The 17,572-nt window shown below is 42.4% G+C and overlaps 1 protein-coding gene across 1 annotated transcript in view; it reads left to right on the forward strand.

Moving 5' to 3' along the window:
- Positions 1–17,572, forward strand: part of Pik3r1 (phosphoinositide-3-kinase regulatory subunit 1) — an 83,998-nt gene that overhangs the window by 46,039 nt on the left and 20,387 nt on the right. The window contains exons 3-4 of the mRNA XM_028884829.2: positions 12,043–12,135; positions 12,821–12,895. Of these exons, the coding sequence (XP_028740662.1) occupies positions 12,043–12,135; positions 12,821–12,895 (168 nt within the window). The remainder of the gene's footprint in view (positions 1–12,042; positions 12,136–12,820; positions 12,896–17,572) is intronic.

A 17,572-nucleotide genomic window follows, 5' to 3' on the forward strand; every position in this document is an offset into this window, starting at 1 on the left:
TGATTGCAGTCGGAAACCTCAGTAAAAGCTGCCCAAGCAGAGCCGTGCAGAACAAGCACATGTTAAAGGCGTCACAGTGTTGGCTGTGACTCTCGTCATTGTCGTCCCCACAGTTCAGTTGCTCTGGGCTTAGTGGCTCGTTTCTGATCTTGTGTGGTTTGGGATTATTTTCCACAACCACATTTTAAAGAAGGTATGATTTTTCTGAAGAATTCAGGAACTGAATGGCAAGTTTCCTCTGGGGATCACATAAACTTAGAAAGCCCTAGGGCCCCCACCCCAGGGGGGGGGCAGGGTAGATTCCTGGGGGTCACCCACCTCTGCCTACCGTCACTGACTAGTTCATAGGCAGTTTGCCCTCCTCTACCCCTTTCCCTCAGAGCCCAGCAGTGCTGCTGGACGTGCATGGGTCAGACATCCAAAGGCAGGAGCTGGAGAGATGGCTCAGAGGTTAAGAGCACTGGCTGTTCTTCCAGAGGTCCTGAGTTCGATTCCCAGCAACCACATGGTGGCTCACAACCATCTATAATGAGATCTGGTGCCCTCTTCTGGCCTGCAGGCATACATGCAGGCATGACACTGTATACATAATAAATAAATAAACCTTTAAAACAAAAAACAAAACAAAAGATTACTTTGAGAAATAACTCAAGTGTGGAAGAGGGAGGATGAGAGAAAGAAAAAAAAAAAGGTCATATGGAAAGAGAAGCACTCTTGGAGCTGTAACCTCCGCTGTACCATCGGGGCCCTGGTGCCCACACCCGATCTCTCTGAGTCCCTTTCCCAGGTGCCAGATGAGACTGATGGGCTTTTCCAGGCCGCTGTCACCCCTCCAGGAGGTACCCTGAGTGCGCAGTGTGGTTTCCAGGTCAGAGACTGCTCCGTCTGTCTGTCTTCCCTCCCTTGCTGGCCTTATGTTCTTCTCAGTTCCTCGTTCTTCCCTCCCCACGAGTCAGCACACGCAGAAGCTCCACTGTCGCCAAGGTCCGATCTGGAGCAGTCACCACTTACACACTGGCCTCTTATCTTCCACGAGGTCCATGTAGGAAGCCACCAGAGTCCTTGAGTCCCTTTGTGTGGACTGCTCATTTTGGCAAAGGGAAAATGTGTACCTAATTCGCCAACGTCCCTGTGAGCCCCGTACCCTGGGTTCAGAATGACAGGGCATTGTAACGCGATGATGTGTCAGGCATTGGCCACCCCTCTCTCACTTTCCCCTGTGCGGAGCACACACGTCTGCAGTGACCTGGGCGGGGTGCTGACGCCAGCTGTCCTCCGGGCACCTCCCCTTGTCGCCAGAGTTTCGGTAGCACAGCAGCGGCTGAGAACACAGAGTTACTTTTTAAAGTGATTCATGGACACGAAAAATATAAATTTAATTATTTTGTATTTATCTGTGTTGTTTCCTCTCCAAATCCTACAGTCTAAGAACTAGAAGCCGTTTAATACAGCTGATCGTATTAACCCGTGGTCATTTCACTCCAGCTGCATGTGAATGTGGCTCAGAGATACTGAATGTTTGGTCCAGTTACCTGACTCTCATTGCCCATAGAGAAACCAGGAAACATGAAACACATCCTTCACTTCTTACCTTTTTGGACCCCCCCTCCCCCCCCCGCAGGATGTAATGAAATTGTGCCCAGAAAAGGATCTAAGCATGCATACATACACACACACACACACACACACACATACATACACACATACATACACACATACACACACACATACATACATACACACATACATACATACACACATACATACACACATACATACACACACATACATACACACATACATACACACATACACACATACATAAATAGAAGTCACAGAGAGGGTACGGCTGTTTTTGTTTTTTTTTTTTAACCCCTTCCTGGTTTCTTTGTTAGAGTCTAACAGTTTGTAAGTGGCCTCAAACAATAATTTGAGAATGAAAACGTTGGTCTTTAGAAGGCTGTTACAAAAGCAACCAACAGGCGGAGCCCTAATGCAGTCGTGGGGCGATTCCTTTTAACGTCTCCCCTTTAACAAAGTTGCCGAAGCGCTCTTGGAGCCAATTGAAAACATCTGTTGTTTTATTTATAGCTACAATTTCTAAGAAGCCTATTCTATAGCAGTTGAAAAAGGAGTTGACAGCTCATAATTCATAAAGTTACCGAGGCTAATCTCATAGAACAAAATGTACAAAACTCCTTCCCATGGTGCGGGCACTGCCACTTCCTGTTCAGCCCGACAGAGAAGCGGTGGCTGTAAGGGGGGGGGGGCGTGTGTGTGTGTGTGTGTGTGTGTGTGTGTGTGTGTGTGTGTGTATGTGTGTGTGTGTGTGTGTGTAGGGGGGCGGCACGGACAGGGTCTTCTCGGAGATGCTGATGGCAGAAAAGAGCACCCCACAGCGAAAGCAGTGCCTTCCCCGCTGCCCGGCCACCAGACTGAGTCACGGGGACTTTTTTCATTAACAACATCCCAGGTATTTCCATTTATAGAAAATCAACATTTCCCCACCATTCCCACTTGCAGCCAGGAAGTTTCAGCTGTGTCCTGTCTGCAGGACACCGTGTTTCCACTAAGTGCTAAGGTGTTAATTAAAACGCCGGGCTGGTTACCTCCTACCCAGAGTCGGGCTGCTTTTCCTTTTTCTCTTCTCGCAGTTAGCTCCTTGGTATCGACTTGACCACTTCACCCCCGTGGACTTTTAAGCAGTTATTACGAGGAGTGCACACTCCTCAGTTGTCCCCTCCCAGCTAGTTGGCTTATTCTGAGAACCTCTGGTGGAACAAGGTCAGATGTAATCAATATATACTTAATATTTTCTACAATTCTAGCTGCGGTGCCTCCTGGTAGTGCAGTTAAGGAAAAAAGAAAAAAAAAGGTTAGCCTGACAAAAATAACTCCCCGTAACTTAGTGCTAATTCCAAATGGAGGTGTTTTGAAGAGGATGTGTTGACACACTACATCTTCTGCTTCAACCGACTCATTTAACATTCTTAACGCCATAACCAAGCTAAGTCCGTCCGCTTCTTTAATGAAGAGGTGGATGCATTTTTGTTCATTTATCTGATGAACATGGCTTCTTTTGAAATAGGAAAATGTATTGGCCCACCAGAATTAATGGCCTGGAACAGAGGTGGTAAAAACATTGCTTGATTTCTTTCAAACCATGGCCTTCATGCTTTTATCTCAAGATTGTTTGCCTTTATTATATGGAGATAGCACAGTTTTCTACCTGTGATTTTTTTTTAAAGGTTTTGTTAATGAAAAAGTCTGACTTACAAGCTTGTTTTCTCACGTATTTCTCTCATTATATAGAGAATTTTCTGTTCGGTATTTGAGTCTTTCATCTTTCTTGCCCATTCCACACACAATCCATTTTTCTCTTGCTCTTCCCCTTCTGATAGCCTAGTCACTGTATTATTATTTCATTTTTATTATCTATTTTACATGGATGAGTGTTTTGCCTGCCTGCATGTCTGTATACCACAGGCATATACTGCCCTCAGAGACCAAAAAAAGACATTGGGTCTGCTGGGACTGGAGTTATAGTCATGATGAACTGTCATGTGGGTACTGAGAATTGAACCCGAGTCCTCTGGAAGAGCAGCCAGTGCTCTTAACCACTGAGCCATCTTTTCAGACCCTGGGTTATTATATTATTTACTGGACCTCTCCTCCACCTGATGATTCACAAAGAGTCCTTCATATTTTGCCAAATATGATAAGTTGGCCAGTTATTTTTAGCTGAATAAACCCAATGACATTCTTGAGGAAGAATGTGCTTAGTTTAGCCTTATGAGAAAAATATTTAATAAATGCCGTCCTGAAAATATTTAGCCTGGCTGAGTGGGCTGGCAAAATCTCAAACCTGATAAAGCAGAAGCGGTGGTGAGAGCCGGCCCACTACCCCAAGCCCGGTTTGAACAAACATGCTCCTTGTCACCAAGGCCTGTCAATGTTGCTAGGGTCATTTGCATGAGTCTCTTGGAGAGCTCTTTGCAGCCTCTGCCCTTGGCTGTGTAGCCTCCAGAATGCACAAAGTGGACCTCCCAAGAAAGCAAGCTGGATTCATTCAAGTCAGTTTGCCATTTCCTGCTGTAGTGACCTTGGGTCAATGGCTTCATTTTTTAAAATCTTAGTTTCCTCATCTGTAAGATGGGGGCAATTAGAGGACCTCCTAAGGCTCTTCAGATTCTCGAGGAGAAAGTGTCAAGCAGTTTCTCACACTAACTGTTTAATGCTTGGAAGCCATTGGTAGCCGTGGTGACTGGCCTCCACTGCTTCTCCAATGCCCCATCTCTCTGCCTGCTCTCCAAACCACACACCAAATCTAAGGAGTCTTTTCCTTGGCTGGAACTTACCTTGGGACCTCAGTCCTTTGTCCCCGAGGTCCATTGTAACACCAACCTATGAAGAAGTGCATGTAGGCAAGAGTTATCAGTATCAGGAACCAGAGCGTCTAGCTCGTAGCATGCTTTTCTTTCTACAGTTGGTACACTCATCCTCAATTCTTGCTCCTTGAAAGTGTGGTCTGAGATCTTGCAGCATGGGTATCATCTGGCATGAGCATTGCTATCAGCTCCCAGCCATCTAGTTCTTCTGTATTCCCCTACCTCCGTCTGCTGTCAACGGGGGCTCCTATTGCTTCTCTATGCACAGTGCTGGTTACTGTCCATCACGAAAGCCGAGGAGAATGTATTTACTGTCTAGCTGGGGGAGGATATACACTGATGCTGCCGTCAAAGTGGCTGTGCTTAAACCCACCAGTAAATATTATGGACATTGCCTTATGGCATTGAGTATCACATGTCTTATGCAGCTCTTAACTGCAGCTACCACTGACACTTGGGAACCTTGAAAGGAAATTGTGGGAAACATCATAGGTTTCTTTCCCTAGCCAGAGACTGATGGAGAGAGAATAGGCCCGAGCTGAACGCATGTGCACTACTTAGGAGGTTATGACATTGCCCAAATGACTTAATTTCTCTACATCTGTTTCCTTGCCTTTAAATCAAGAATAATAAAGACTAGACATCTTTGAACTGCTGTGAAAAATAAATAAGAGCATGTGTGTGAAATAGTGTGGGGACACGGCTCCTAGCTGGTGCCATTAGCAGTCCTTCATTCACTCATTCAACAAAGAGCCAAGTGCCCACCATGTGCACGAAATGGGATTATTTTTTTCCTCTCTCCCCATCCCCGTCTCCCCATTCTTTCCTTTATGGGACATCTGAGTCACGCTTCAAATGAAATCTTTCTAAGCCAACGGACCAAAAGACCAACTTCCTTATAAATCACTGGCCTCTGAAATTCCTTGGACTCAACTATAATTTATTTTCTGGGTAGGAAGTGTGTGAGTGAGTGAGTGAGTGAGTGAGTGAGTGAGTGAGTGTGTGTGTGTGTGTGTGTGTGTGTGTGTGTGTGTGTGTGTGCATGCGCTCGCTTTCTTCCCTATTTACCTCCTGCTCAGCATTTTAATTTGCTGTGCACTGTGAGTTGTCATCTTTACATCAGATTCCAATTTAGGTGATAAGGATCACAATTAATTAGCCTGCCTGTCAGAGATTAAGTGTAACCTTGTGTGGGCTTCAGTATTCTTTCTAGTCACTTGAAGGCTTTCGCAGAGGCAGAGCTGTGTGCCTACTTGTTCTTCATAAGACCTTTGCCTGCCACTTCTTTCTGCCAGTCTGTTATATAGAAATAAAAGTAAGTGGGCGTGGCCTCCCGTTCTCCCCTTGCCTTCAGAGCTGTGGAGCAGAAGGGATAGGGGAGGTGGACACGGAGCTAGGAAGAACTAAGGAGTTCGGGGTAGCTAGCTTCAAGGACTTGCAGACGTCTGTTTAAGTCTGTGGGCAGTTTTGAAAAATTCCATGTTAGCAGTTACCTCTGAAAACAATGTGGCCATGCCTGAAGATTTCATTTCGTATCAATTCCCAGTTTTCATTGCCTATACTTTTATCTTCCCGTTCCTCCAAAGAAAAACCCATCTTGTTTCTGGAAGCTTAGTATAATTTATTACACCATCATTCCAACTTAGTTTTTCCCTTCATATTCAGAGAACTGAAGTCAAATAATTCAAACAGATTAGTATTATGGTCCTTATTGGGAGAAAGTCTGATAAATTAAAAATAATATAATATTTGAGTTGACTTCTAAAGGTACCGAGTATTTATAGAGCAAGAGGCAAAATGTTAATATCTATTCCATCAGGCATGCCCCCCCTCCTTTAAGAAGTACTAAGAAAAATGTCTTAATATTGTAGATAGTTCTGGTCTTAAATTTTGTCATCAGGAATGAATATCTAAAAATCTATTAATGAGGCTGGAGAGATTGCTCAGTAGTTAAGAACATTGTCTGCTCTTTCAGAGGACCTGAATTCAGTTCCTGGCACCCACATGGCAGCTTATAACCATCAGTAACTCCAGTTCCAGGGGAATCCAACACCCTCTTCTGGCCTCCTTTGGCACCGGGCACACAAGTGGTTGCATATATTGACTGACAGACAAACATTTATACACGTAAAAACAAAACCTTTTAAATCTGCTAATCATAGTAAAGATTTCTTGAATAATTCCAATGTTAATAACGATTGTGCTTTCTACATCCTGTACTGTGTCCACTGAGGGTATGTTGTTCACTAATCATTTCTAACTCATAAAATTACTCCCATTTTACAGATGAAAAAACTCAGGTCCAAGTTAATTAACTTGTCCAAGATTACTGTCAGGAAGTGGTACCACAAGGATGGAAACCCATGTCTCTGTGCTTTTCATTATAATAGCAATACTGATGAAACCAGTGTGTACCAAAATTAACGAACCCACAGTTTCTTTTTTTTTTTTTACCTTGTTTTTATTTTTTAGTGTTAACTGTCTTGCTCAAAGAGCACGCCAGCTTTTGATGTGGTTTGCAGCTCACAGAGCTTAGCAAGTTTGAAGTCCAAGGTATTAGCTGTCACAGGTAGATAGTATGAACGTGCTTATAGAGTTTGTTTAAGAAAAGAATTGAAGTTGCTTTGATTTGTGGCCACTATTTTTTTTTTTCTTTTGAAGTCACAAGAGAAAATTGTTTCAGACAGAAATAAAGCTTGGATTCAGCAAGTCCATAGACAATTTAACATCTTGATTTAATATCAGTTCCCATTTGCATATATCCTTTCTTTCCTGTGTATTTCGTGTTACATTTTGAGTGGTAACGAGCAGTTTTTTACACATTTCCAAGCTGCTCCCATTAGGAATGAAATCCTTGGCTTGGGCAGTCTCTGCCGTTTTGATGTTTCTCCTTAAACTTTCCACTCAGTCCTGCCAGGCACCAACTTTAAAATGTCTTTTTCTTTTCTTTCTTTTTAATTTTTTTTTTTTTTAAATGGAGAATGCCTCCAAAAGGTGCAGCTGTGTGTTGGTTTCATCTTGCACTTAGGGGTGTTGGCACCACTTAGAGCACACAATGCTCCTATCTCCCACACACCGCTGGTGCCCAGGAGTGTTGAGACTTGCCCCAGTAAGTAGTTTGGGCAGGGCTTCAGTTTGGAGAGAGTCCCTTCTGTTCTGTGTGATTGGTTGTCACCAGGGCCTGCAGAGAGAGCAAAGAGAAAATGCAGCCTCCGTTGTAGCATGAGTAATTTCTTCTATGACCTAGGGCTCCCTGGTTCACCGGAGTTCTTGTGAGTGTGGAAGGCAAGCTGACCCTGACCGAGCCTGCCTTTCCTTAGAAATTATACATGGCTTAGATTCTCCCCTGTCAGACCTTTTGGCTGTTTTCACATTGTTTCTTTTTCCTTGCACAACCTTGACTGCTTCCAGTGAAAAATGATTTGGCTAAGGGAGAAACTGGGCTTGGATGTGCCAGGAAGTCCACAGATGTTTCCAGATGCTCAAGAATGAACATGGTTCCGCAGACCTGAGACAATGCATTATGTCGCGTTTCCGAATCAAAGTGCATTCTTTTTCAGGTCAAAAATATGTGGAAAAAATCACATCAAATGGAATTTATATGTAAAATTTACAAGTTCATGCTGCTAATTTGCATTTTGCTTGCTAGCCCCAACCTATATGTTCTGTAGTTTTTTTAAAACTAACTTTTGGTACCATTAGGACTTATCAGACTATGATTTGATGTTTCATTATGGACTACTCAACAACTTACCAATCTTAGTCATCCCCAGTAGTTGCTGCTTCTTGCTGGAATCTCCTATGATGAAATCTTATGACAGATATATAGGTCTAGTATATTGAATGGAATTAGAGAATAGTTGGGTTTCGGATTATTGAGGAAAATAACATTTGTTTTAGAATGCTGTTTAGAATTCTAGTGATAATCCCATTGTTTAAAGTGGGCGACAGGCACTTGCCATATTACCTGTGTCTGAATATTTCAGAGAGGAAGCACAGTGAGTGAGAGACCTTATACTAAGGAATAGGAAATCCTGGAATTGTTGTTCTTTTGATTGTCTCACCTTGTAAATGTTGCCTTTTAAAGTTTCGATTGCAAAATCTCGATCAGCTTTGGTGATTGATGCCTTTGCACAGTAAAGCTTCTTCCGTCTTAAAAAAAAATTCAGCTGGACATTCACGGACACAGTACAAACCGGAGAGCTCCTGCTTCCTACACATGTGTACAGTGGTTTGAAAAGGCCAGTGTTCCCGCAGATGTTTGGTGGCCATGGCTATCACAGTGGCTTTCAGAAACATCAGGATGAGTGAAACAAAAGGTACTTTGTAGCTCAGGATAACCAAAGGCGAACAAAAACATCTTTGCCAAGGAAATGTAGGAAAGACAAAGGAAAACAAGACAGTTCGACTCTTTTTTTCTTTTTTTTTTTCAGCTGTAGTAGAGAGAGGGATGGGAACGCCTCTACGTGTAGCCCTTGCCGAACCAGCAACTGCTGGGTGCATATTTCAATCACAGTTATGTGAAATTTTTAATTATCATTTAATTTAGTTTTCCTATTTGCCTGCTGAAGTGATCCTGCTGATAAGATTTTGGAAAGAGATAAACTTTATTAAGCAATTCCGATCTCAGTGCCAGTGGGTGGTTGGTTTTTTGTTTTTTGTTTTTTTAATCATAAAAAATGCTTGTGTTATATGTGAATGAAAGGGGAATGATTTAATAAGTTAGTGGCATGAGTGCAGTGTGGGTATTCATACTTGGGTAATTACAACTTAGCCGTGGGCTTTTGGTTTGGGGCCGTGCTGGGGTTCCTTAGCAGGAAAACACGGTACTGAATCCGGCTTGATAGCATTTCTTTACTCCACTTCTCTACCTTCCGTTTCCCTTCTAGTACGTACGTACATGGATGGGATGACCTTCGTTTTGTTCAGTGGAGGAGGGAAGGTATTTGTGGGAGAGGATCCTGTTGTGAGCTGAAACATGAGAGCCAAGGGAAGTGGTTTATAGTTTATCAAAGGAAATGAAATGGTGTGCCCTTTGCTGCTGCTGCTGCTGCTGCTGCTGCTGCTGTGTGTGTGTGTGTGTGTGTGTGTGTGGTGTGTGTGTGTGTGTGTGTGTGTGTACTTCCAGTCAATGTCCTGCTGGGTAGCCTGGGCTATCTTTTAGCTTATGGTCTTCCTGTTGTAGCCTCCCACATGATGGATTACAGGCTTACACTTCCATATCAGCTTTTTTTTAAAAAATTTTATAGTGCTTTTAGTTAAAATGATTATAAACCTTTAATAAATACATTTATATTATAAGCACTTTTCAAAAATGTTTCACATCTTGACATTTAAAATTGACTGATCTCATTGCTGGGTTTTTCATAGAAATCACCTACAAAATCAAACTTACTACTAACTCAAAACAGATTACTACCCCTATTCTTAGATATCTTGGTTCTAGGAATGAAGTCCCATCAGCCTTCTCCATAGGAGCCTTCTAGAAAGTTAATGGATAGCTACTCTACCTTTATTATGTCAAAAAGCTATGAGATGGTGGTGTCATGAGGCAGAGTCTCCCAGGAAGCCAGATGGAGAGATTTGTAGGTTATGGAGCACAATCAGGGATGCCTTATCTTGGACAAAGATGTCATCATTCTGGGGTCTATGTAGCAGAAAATGACTCAGAAACTTTTCAGTTCGTTATCAGAATTTGCCTTTGCTCAGGTTCTCAGATTGCAGTCTTAAATACTGTGGTCACAGCCTGCATTTAGCTACTTCAGGCCACATCTGTTAATTAAACGTAAAAAAAAAAAATCAGTTGCTGAATGTTGCAGTGGCTACATGTTAAGTTCCCAGTCGTCATTGTATTGTAGAGCAAGCCTGGCCAACTGTTTCTCTCATCACAGAAAGTGTCATTGGACAGTGTTGTGATAGGGTTTTCCTCTAGAATTTGTTCTTCTTTCATTCTGGGTGGCTGCTTCCGTCACTATAGTTGAGTGACAAACCCCATGGGATTCCGACAGGACACAGTGGGAACTCCAGGGGTCTTAGGCCAGGGAGTCTTGGAGTTTGCAAAATGACTTCCCAAGTCATACTTAGCTCTTTGAGGTCATTTAATAACACTACTTTTAGTTATAAATCTGTTACTATTCTATGTTGATTCTTGGTACTTACAATGGGTTTAATTAGAATTTTTTAATATCATATACATCTTATAATAATTATACCACTAAAACCTCACTGAAACCTAATTATGGCCATTCAGTGGATTATATGAAACTGTCCTAGATAAGATGCAAGTTATAAATCATAAACACCTGAAATTATTGGATTATTGACAGATGAGTTACTCCTGAAGATGTTTTCATTAAGATTCGCAACACTATATTTTGGAGTTTGAAAAATGCGAGGTGAAATATTTAGCTCCCTCTTCTGGCATAGTTTTGAAAAATACTTTTACTTCAGTTTTTTTTTTTTTCTTTTTTTGAGTGAAAAATATGGTTATCAATATAATGTTGTCAGAGCAAGTAATTTGTGATTGTCATTCTATTAGATAATTTTGTATCATTACAACTGGTAAAATGTACTCATAACATATGAAAACACAGTTTATTAAAGTATCGTATTTCTTGGGGCTGGAGAGGTAGTTCAGTGGTTAAGAGCACTTGTTGCTCTTATAGAGGATCCAGGTTAGTTCCTGAACCAACATAGTAATTCATAAACATGTATAACTCCAGTTCCAGGGTTTTCTTTCCTTTACAATTTCCAGGCGCACAAGTGATACATATACATATACATCATATACGTATATGCCAGCAAAACACTCATACATAATATGAAATAAACCTTAAAAACTTTAAGTGTCTCATTTCCTACCACATACACACACACACACACACACACACACACACACACACACACGCACGCACGCACGCACGCACGCACGCACGTACGCACGCACGCACGCAAGCAAAAGTTTTGATAACAATTACACAGGGGTTTAGTTTGTTGTTAGGTGGCCAGTGGTCATTGGTGTTGCCTTTCATTGATAGAACTCAGTGCAAGGGTACAAAAGAATGCCCAGCTGCTAGGAGTTTAGCTATTCAGTTATGCATCAGGATAACACACTATCTCATAAGGTTTTATCTTGTCTCACCTACCTGAGCAAAGGTTCCTTTATAATAACCTAGAAGCCAGACTTGATTTCAGATGTTCGGAGAGCTCCCCTAGATTGCACTCTTAAATAGCAATGTGCCCAGGCATGGGGATAAAGGGAGCTGTACCCCGAAGCATCTCTCAATGCTCCCTGAACACCCAAGCTCCAGTCCAGCCTGGAGCCCCTCTACCTAACCCAGCCTGCACTCTGAGGTGCCCTAAGGCAGGACAGTCTGTCCTAGGAAAGACGTCCCAGAGGAGAGACCATCCAAGGCCTGTTGTCAGGGGATTCTGGGATGCTTGGTGGGCATTGGGAGGGTGTTCTGGAGAAAAACAACAGGTATGTCCTAGGCCCCAATAATGTGTAGTATGGTGTAGGAATCCCTTTAGCGCCACTCTGAGTTTGCTATGGATGGGAATCATTGAATTACTTGTATTTAAATATTCTTCATTGTGGTTGAATGCACTTGACTGCCTCCCATGAAACCTAATGTCGGGGATTTCTTTTTTTCAGCTTTGACCCTTCCCGATCTGGCTGAGCAGTTTGCCCCTCCTGATGTTGCCCCACCTCTCCTTATCAAGCTCCTAGAAGCCATTGAGAAGAAAGGTAACCAGACTGCTAGAGGGAGTTAGTGTTTGAGACCTTCAATTCATGGCTATTAAACTTGATATGCATCTCTAGGCCATTCAATATGTGACTGTCTTCCTAACTGCCGTCAATAGAGGCCGTTCTAACCATGCCAGCTGTGTGGGTCTCTGTACCAGGGGAGGAATCCTGGCTGATAATTTCTAACTCTAGACCAGTGGTTCTCAACCTTCCTGACACTGTGACCCTTGAATACAGTTCCTCCTGTTGCGGTGACCCCCAACCATAAAATTATTTTTGGTGCTACTTCTTAACTGTATCTTGCTACCTTTATGAATCATAATGTAAACATCTGCGTTTTCTGATGGTCTTAGGCGACCCCTGTGAAAGGGTCGTTCAAACCCAAAGGAGTTCCAACCCACAGGTTGAGAACCACTGTTCTAGACTAACATGCGGTTACCTTGTGGGAGCTCTTCAATTCTTCATAATTTAATAAATATGAGTAACCTGCTTTTTAATGGCCCACTGGATTTGCCAAAAATTATTGACATAGCAGATAAAATTAATTGTTGGGGTTGGCTTCCAAGAATATTTAGTACACATCTCGAATAGATACTGGATGGAAATTGGAATGTCCCTCTGGCACCAGGCTCACAGGTTCTCCAGAGAACTGTGTTTTGCATACATGGTCTGTTTTGTGTCCTAGGACTGGAATGTTCGACTCTCTACAGAACACAGAGCTCCAGCAACCCTGCAGAACTACGACAGCTTCTTGATTGTGGTGAGTGTCCCATAAACGAGGATAAAGCTCACCTTTCGGTTTCTGACGGCCCGCCCCCCCCGCCCCTCCCCCAACACTGTAAGTCTCAAAAGACTCCTTAAATCATAGAGTTTCCTCTGACCCATTGAGTTAGCAGTGCACGCCTTGGCTGTGTGGCTCCTGAGTGGAGGTGTGAGTGTGAGCTCTCAACCTTTTTCACACACATGAGCCCCTGGGTTCTGCAGGAATTTCAGAAACCATTTCTTGGCATTCATTGGACACTATACCTCGGTCATGTTCCTTAGCCTTGCCATTGGTCACATGCCATTCAGTTGAGTCAGCTGAGAAGATTCTAAGTCTGTATCATTTGACAAATGTCTCCTGGTGTCTTCCTCCTTCTGTCTCTCTTCTCCTCCCACCTGGCTTGCTGGCCTTCTTCCTTGCTCACCTGCTGACCTCTTCATGCCAAATGTCCATCGTGTAACATCATGACCCTGGGTGATTTATTCAGTAGTGTGACGCTAACTGCACTCTCTGCAGAGGAAAATTACTGGGTTAGAGTGTTAGCCCCTCTGTGATGTAAATATCCCCACTGTGGCTGACTTCATGCTAACATGATGTCATTGAATGTGGAGTTGGGAAAAACTGAGAACATTTGGTCTTCTGAAGCAGCTCCAGCCAGCTCCAGCCAGCTCCAGCACACCATTACTTAAGAGACACTAACTTGTCCTGCCAAATGGTCACTTTAAATGGCTTCCTCTTTTCTTTTCCATACAGGGAAAAGTAGTAAACTCATGTCAGCAATCTATCTTCTCATACCAACTTCTAGAATTTTTCAAATCCTTCATTCATTTATAGTATTCTTTCTTCCTTTTTGTTTTTGTGCGTTTCTACCTCATATCATTTACCTGAATTTGGATATTTAAATGAAAGAGTTGTACATGCTCTTCTTCTTGTTCTGGACAAGGCTCCTTCAGAAGTATGCTTGCACAGGAATGCCCATCTGACCCTTACAAGGTAACCGTTTGAAGTGGGAAGTAACTTCAGGATTGGGCAATTTAGGGAATTTCTACAAAAGACATTTCTTAGAGAAAAGACGAGACTAGATGTTTATCAGTAAGTGATTTCACTTGAAGCAAACCCAACCAAATGTCTCAACTCCAGTTCCTGTGTCTCTTGAGCTCAGCCAAGCACACACAGGGCAACATACCTCTGTGCGGATGTGCCCCATGCTTCTACCAATGGGGTCTTTAGATGCTAACTGGCAGAAAAGTCAAGAGTGAGAGGCTTTTCTGTTTCCTACGTTTCCACCAACCTTACCAGGGTGTGAAGGAAACACTAAACTTTGTTCTTTGCCAACTGAAATAGAGTTACATGTGTTGGTTACAAGGAAAAAAAAAGTAAAATTGAACACATGCTAAAAGTCACAGGAAACGTGAAGACATCAGAAACTGATGAAATTGTGAAAAGCTGGTGGTTAAGGTTTTTAATGTGACCAGTACAAAATGATCCAGGTTAGCACTGGAAAAAAGTTTGTTTTTTTTTGTTTTTTTTTTTTTCACACCACTCAGAGATGGTGTAAACCACCAAGATTCACTCACGTCAATAATATATTTTGATGGGCAGCTTTCCTTCCCCATCGCCATCAAAACCCACATATAGAAAACTGGCACATTTTCATAGCCACAAAAGAACACACATTAAGAGTGCCTCTGCAAAAAGTGTCTCCAGGTTGTAGACTTGTCAATACATCAAGTTGTTATAATATCCCGGAGAAAGCCTCAGTTTCACCTGACAAAGGAAATGCCGGCTTTTAAATGACCTTGTAAACTTGCGACGCCAGACAGGTGGGACAAGCAGCCCACTTCTCTTAATACCCACTGTGTCCTTTGACAGCATCTCATGTTAACCTGAAGTGTGGGTGACTCTTAGTCTCCAGGAAGGAAAGCCCAACTTAAGCAAATTCAGTTAACATGATTTGGTGGGAGGGCAGCAAAGCTGTGGTTTTTACCCAGATTATTCTGATTGTCCCTCCCCTCCCCACCCCTCCTTCATTTTACCCTAAAACAAACTAACAAACTGCCGTGTGTGTGTGTGTGTGTGTGTGTGTGTGTGTGTGTGTGTGTGTGTGTGTGTCTTACTTGAATTTTAATGGTCCAAATTTTCTCCTGATGCCCTTTGGTTTCTCATAACCTGAATTGGGCTTTCTCAACCTCGCGGTGTTGATGTATTCCGCTGATGAAGAAGTGGAAGACTGTCACGTTCACTGCAGGGTATTTTTGCCACATCCCCTAGCCTCTCTACCCATGGGGTGCCAGTAGCATTCCCCCCCCCCCCCCCCGAGTCACGACAGTCAAGAATGTCTCCAAATAGTGCCAGTTGCAGCCTACTCTGCCCACATGCCCTAGGAACCACTGAACCAGATAGAGATCAGCTGGTGGCTGGCTGGGGGTTGGGGGTGGGGCTTCCCAGGGAACTGGAGTCATGAAGTATTGTAGGACCTGGTTACCCATTGGTAATGTAGTGAAAAGTGAAATGAAAAGAATACCAGCTCTTTTCACTAAAGACAGCTGTGGGTAGCTAAGAGATGCCAGGGTAGTGTTAATACAGAAGAGGAATCTTATATTGCAAAAGTCAGAAACCCCGGGGCACATGGAAAGTCACGTCACCAAAAAAAAAAAAAAAAAAAAAAAAAAAAAGTAATAAAACCAAGTATACTTCATCATCAACTCTTGTGCACTTTGACATGTGGTGAGTTTATCCCAAGGCCTGCATGATGTGATTTCATTCAAACATTGTCAAGACTTGGGTGGATGACCCTCCCTGGGTTCTTAAGAAGGTCTCTGAAATGAGCACCAGCCTAAGGGCTCCAGCCCTTAAATACCTGCCGTTTGGCTTACGTTGGCTGCTGAGGAAGGCAGGAAGAGCAGGGGAGAGGCACACTTTGTCCTCAAGGCTCCCCAGGTGTGATGTGAGATACAGAATTGCCAGACTACTTGCCAATTCTCTTGGTGAAGGGACTGCTCATCGGCCCTTGCAAGTGCACCAAGGGGGTTATGCCCAAGAAAGGGACATGTGACCCTACAGACATCGACAAATGGTGAAGCATACTTTTTCAGGATGAGAAATTCAGTGATTTTCCAAGGCAAAGAGATGAAATAAAGCACACAAGGGCATTGTCTAGAGGGGCCAGAAACTTGGAATATTCTTTGGAGTTCTGTAGTCTTAACTGACACTATACAATTTCACTAACAATTACTTAGTTTCAGGCTAGACCCTTTATGCAAAGGCCCAGTATGGCCTTGCACACTTACTATAAAGTGCTTTGTGTCCGGTTAGCTCTTTAGGATATTTAAGTGGCACAACGTTTTGCCACCTTATCCTTCAACTTCTATAGTTTTTTTTCCCTTTCCTGTCTTATGTGTAGTGTATACTAGAGTTACCCCTGGCTACTTGGTGGAACAAGTTTTGCTTAATGTAGTGATGTGTCCGAAGACTTTTTGTGACTTAGTCTCAGCCTCGATTTACCCCAGCTTCCCAGTGTGTGGGTCATTTCCCGTAAAGGGTCGACTACCTGCATGTGGTGGTCAGGAAGAATTTGGAACGATACAAGGTTTCTGAACCAAACTTTAAGTCAAAACCAAATATGGACTAGCCTAAGACATTTTGGGCAGCATTTACCCATGAGTCCTCCTTCACTTTCACTGTATCCTTAGTTCTGAACATAAAACCTTCACACCTTGCACTGTGTATGCTGTCTATGCCTGTGGCCGCACCCACCCCAGCTCTGGTTCAACACCATCGTATGGTATGAATTACTTAAAAAGTTTCCTGCCTCATAGAAACACCACGATTGAATTATGGATGACTTTGACATGGATTTTCCTATCATCCCTCTTAGCTTGTGTATCTTTAGGATATTGGCATGTATTTACACACACACACACACACACACACACACACACACACACACACACTCACACACACACACACACATATCACATGTATGCATACACACATATTAGTATATCTTTGGATTGGATTGTATAAAAATGTTTGATTGTGAAAACTGTTGTTTGAGTTTCATTAAAAAAAAAAAAAGTTAAAGAAATTTTGGATGCGGTTAGAACAGAATTTCCAGAAAGTTTTGGAATGACTCTTGATGTAATTCTGCCACTTTATATCATGCATTTATGGAAAACAGCATGCCCCTATTCACAATTTTTAAATAATAATATTGATTACCTCTGAAAAGCACTGAAGGTGCTGTGTATCTTACAGTATCCAATACTAAGCTAAGATTTAATTCTATATAAGAATAAACAAAGAAAATCACTCAGTAGGCAATTAGCCTTCACCTTTAATCAATGGTAAAATTATATGTGTACTTAAGAATACTTTTAAAATAAACTGATCTATAATTTCAGTAAGTATTTGCTTTGTGTGCCTATTTTACATACCTATATATTTTGGGTCATATAAAAATTTCTTGGCTACAAAGAGATCATGAATAGGCAGAGGTTTTATTTTTTTTTTTTTAACTGAATGGGGGAAAGTTTAAAGAGCTTACTTACAGTATCCATCTTTCAGGGATAGCCTAAGTACTGGCCTTTCCTTATAGAATCATTTTAACATGACTCTGGTATTTTCTCATCTCCTAGACACTGCCTGATCCAGCCATTTACTGAGTTATGTAAT

Source organism: Peromyscus leucopus, chromosome 11, assembly GCF_004664715.2.
Source record: "Peromyscus leucopus breed LL Stock chromosome 11, UCI_PerLeu_2.1, whole genome shotgun sequence".
Lineage (NCBI taxonomy): Eukaryota > Metazoa > Chordata > Mammalia > Rodentia > Cricetidae > Peromyscus > Peromyscus leucopus.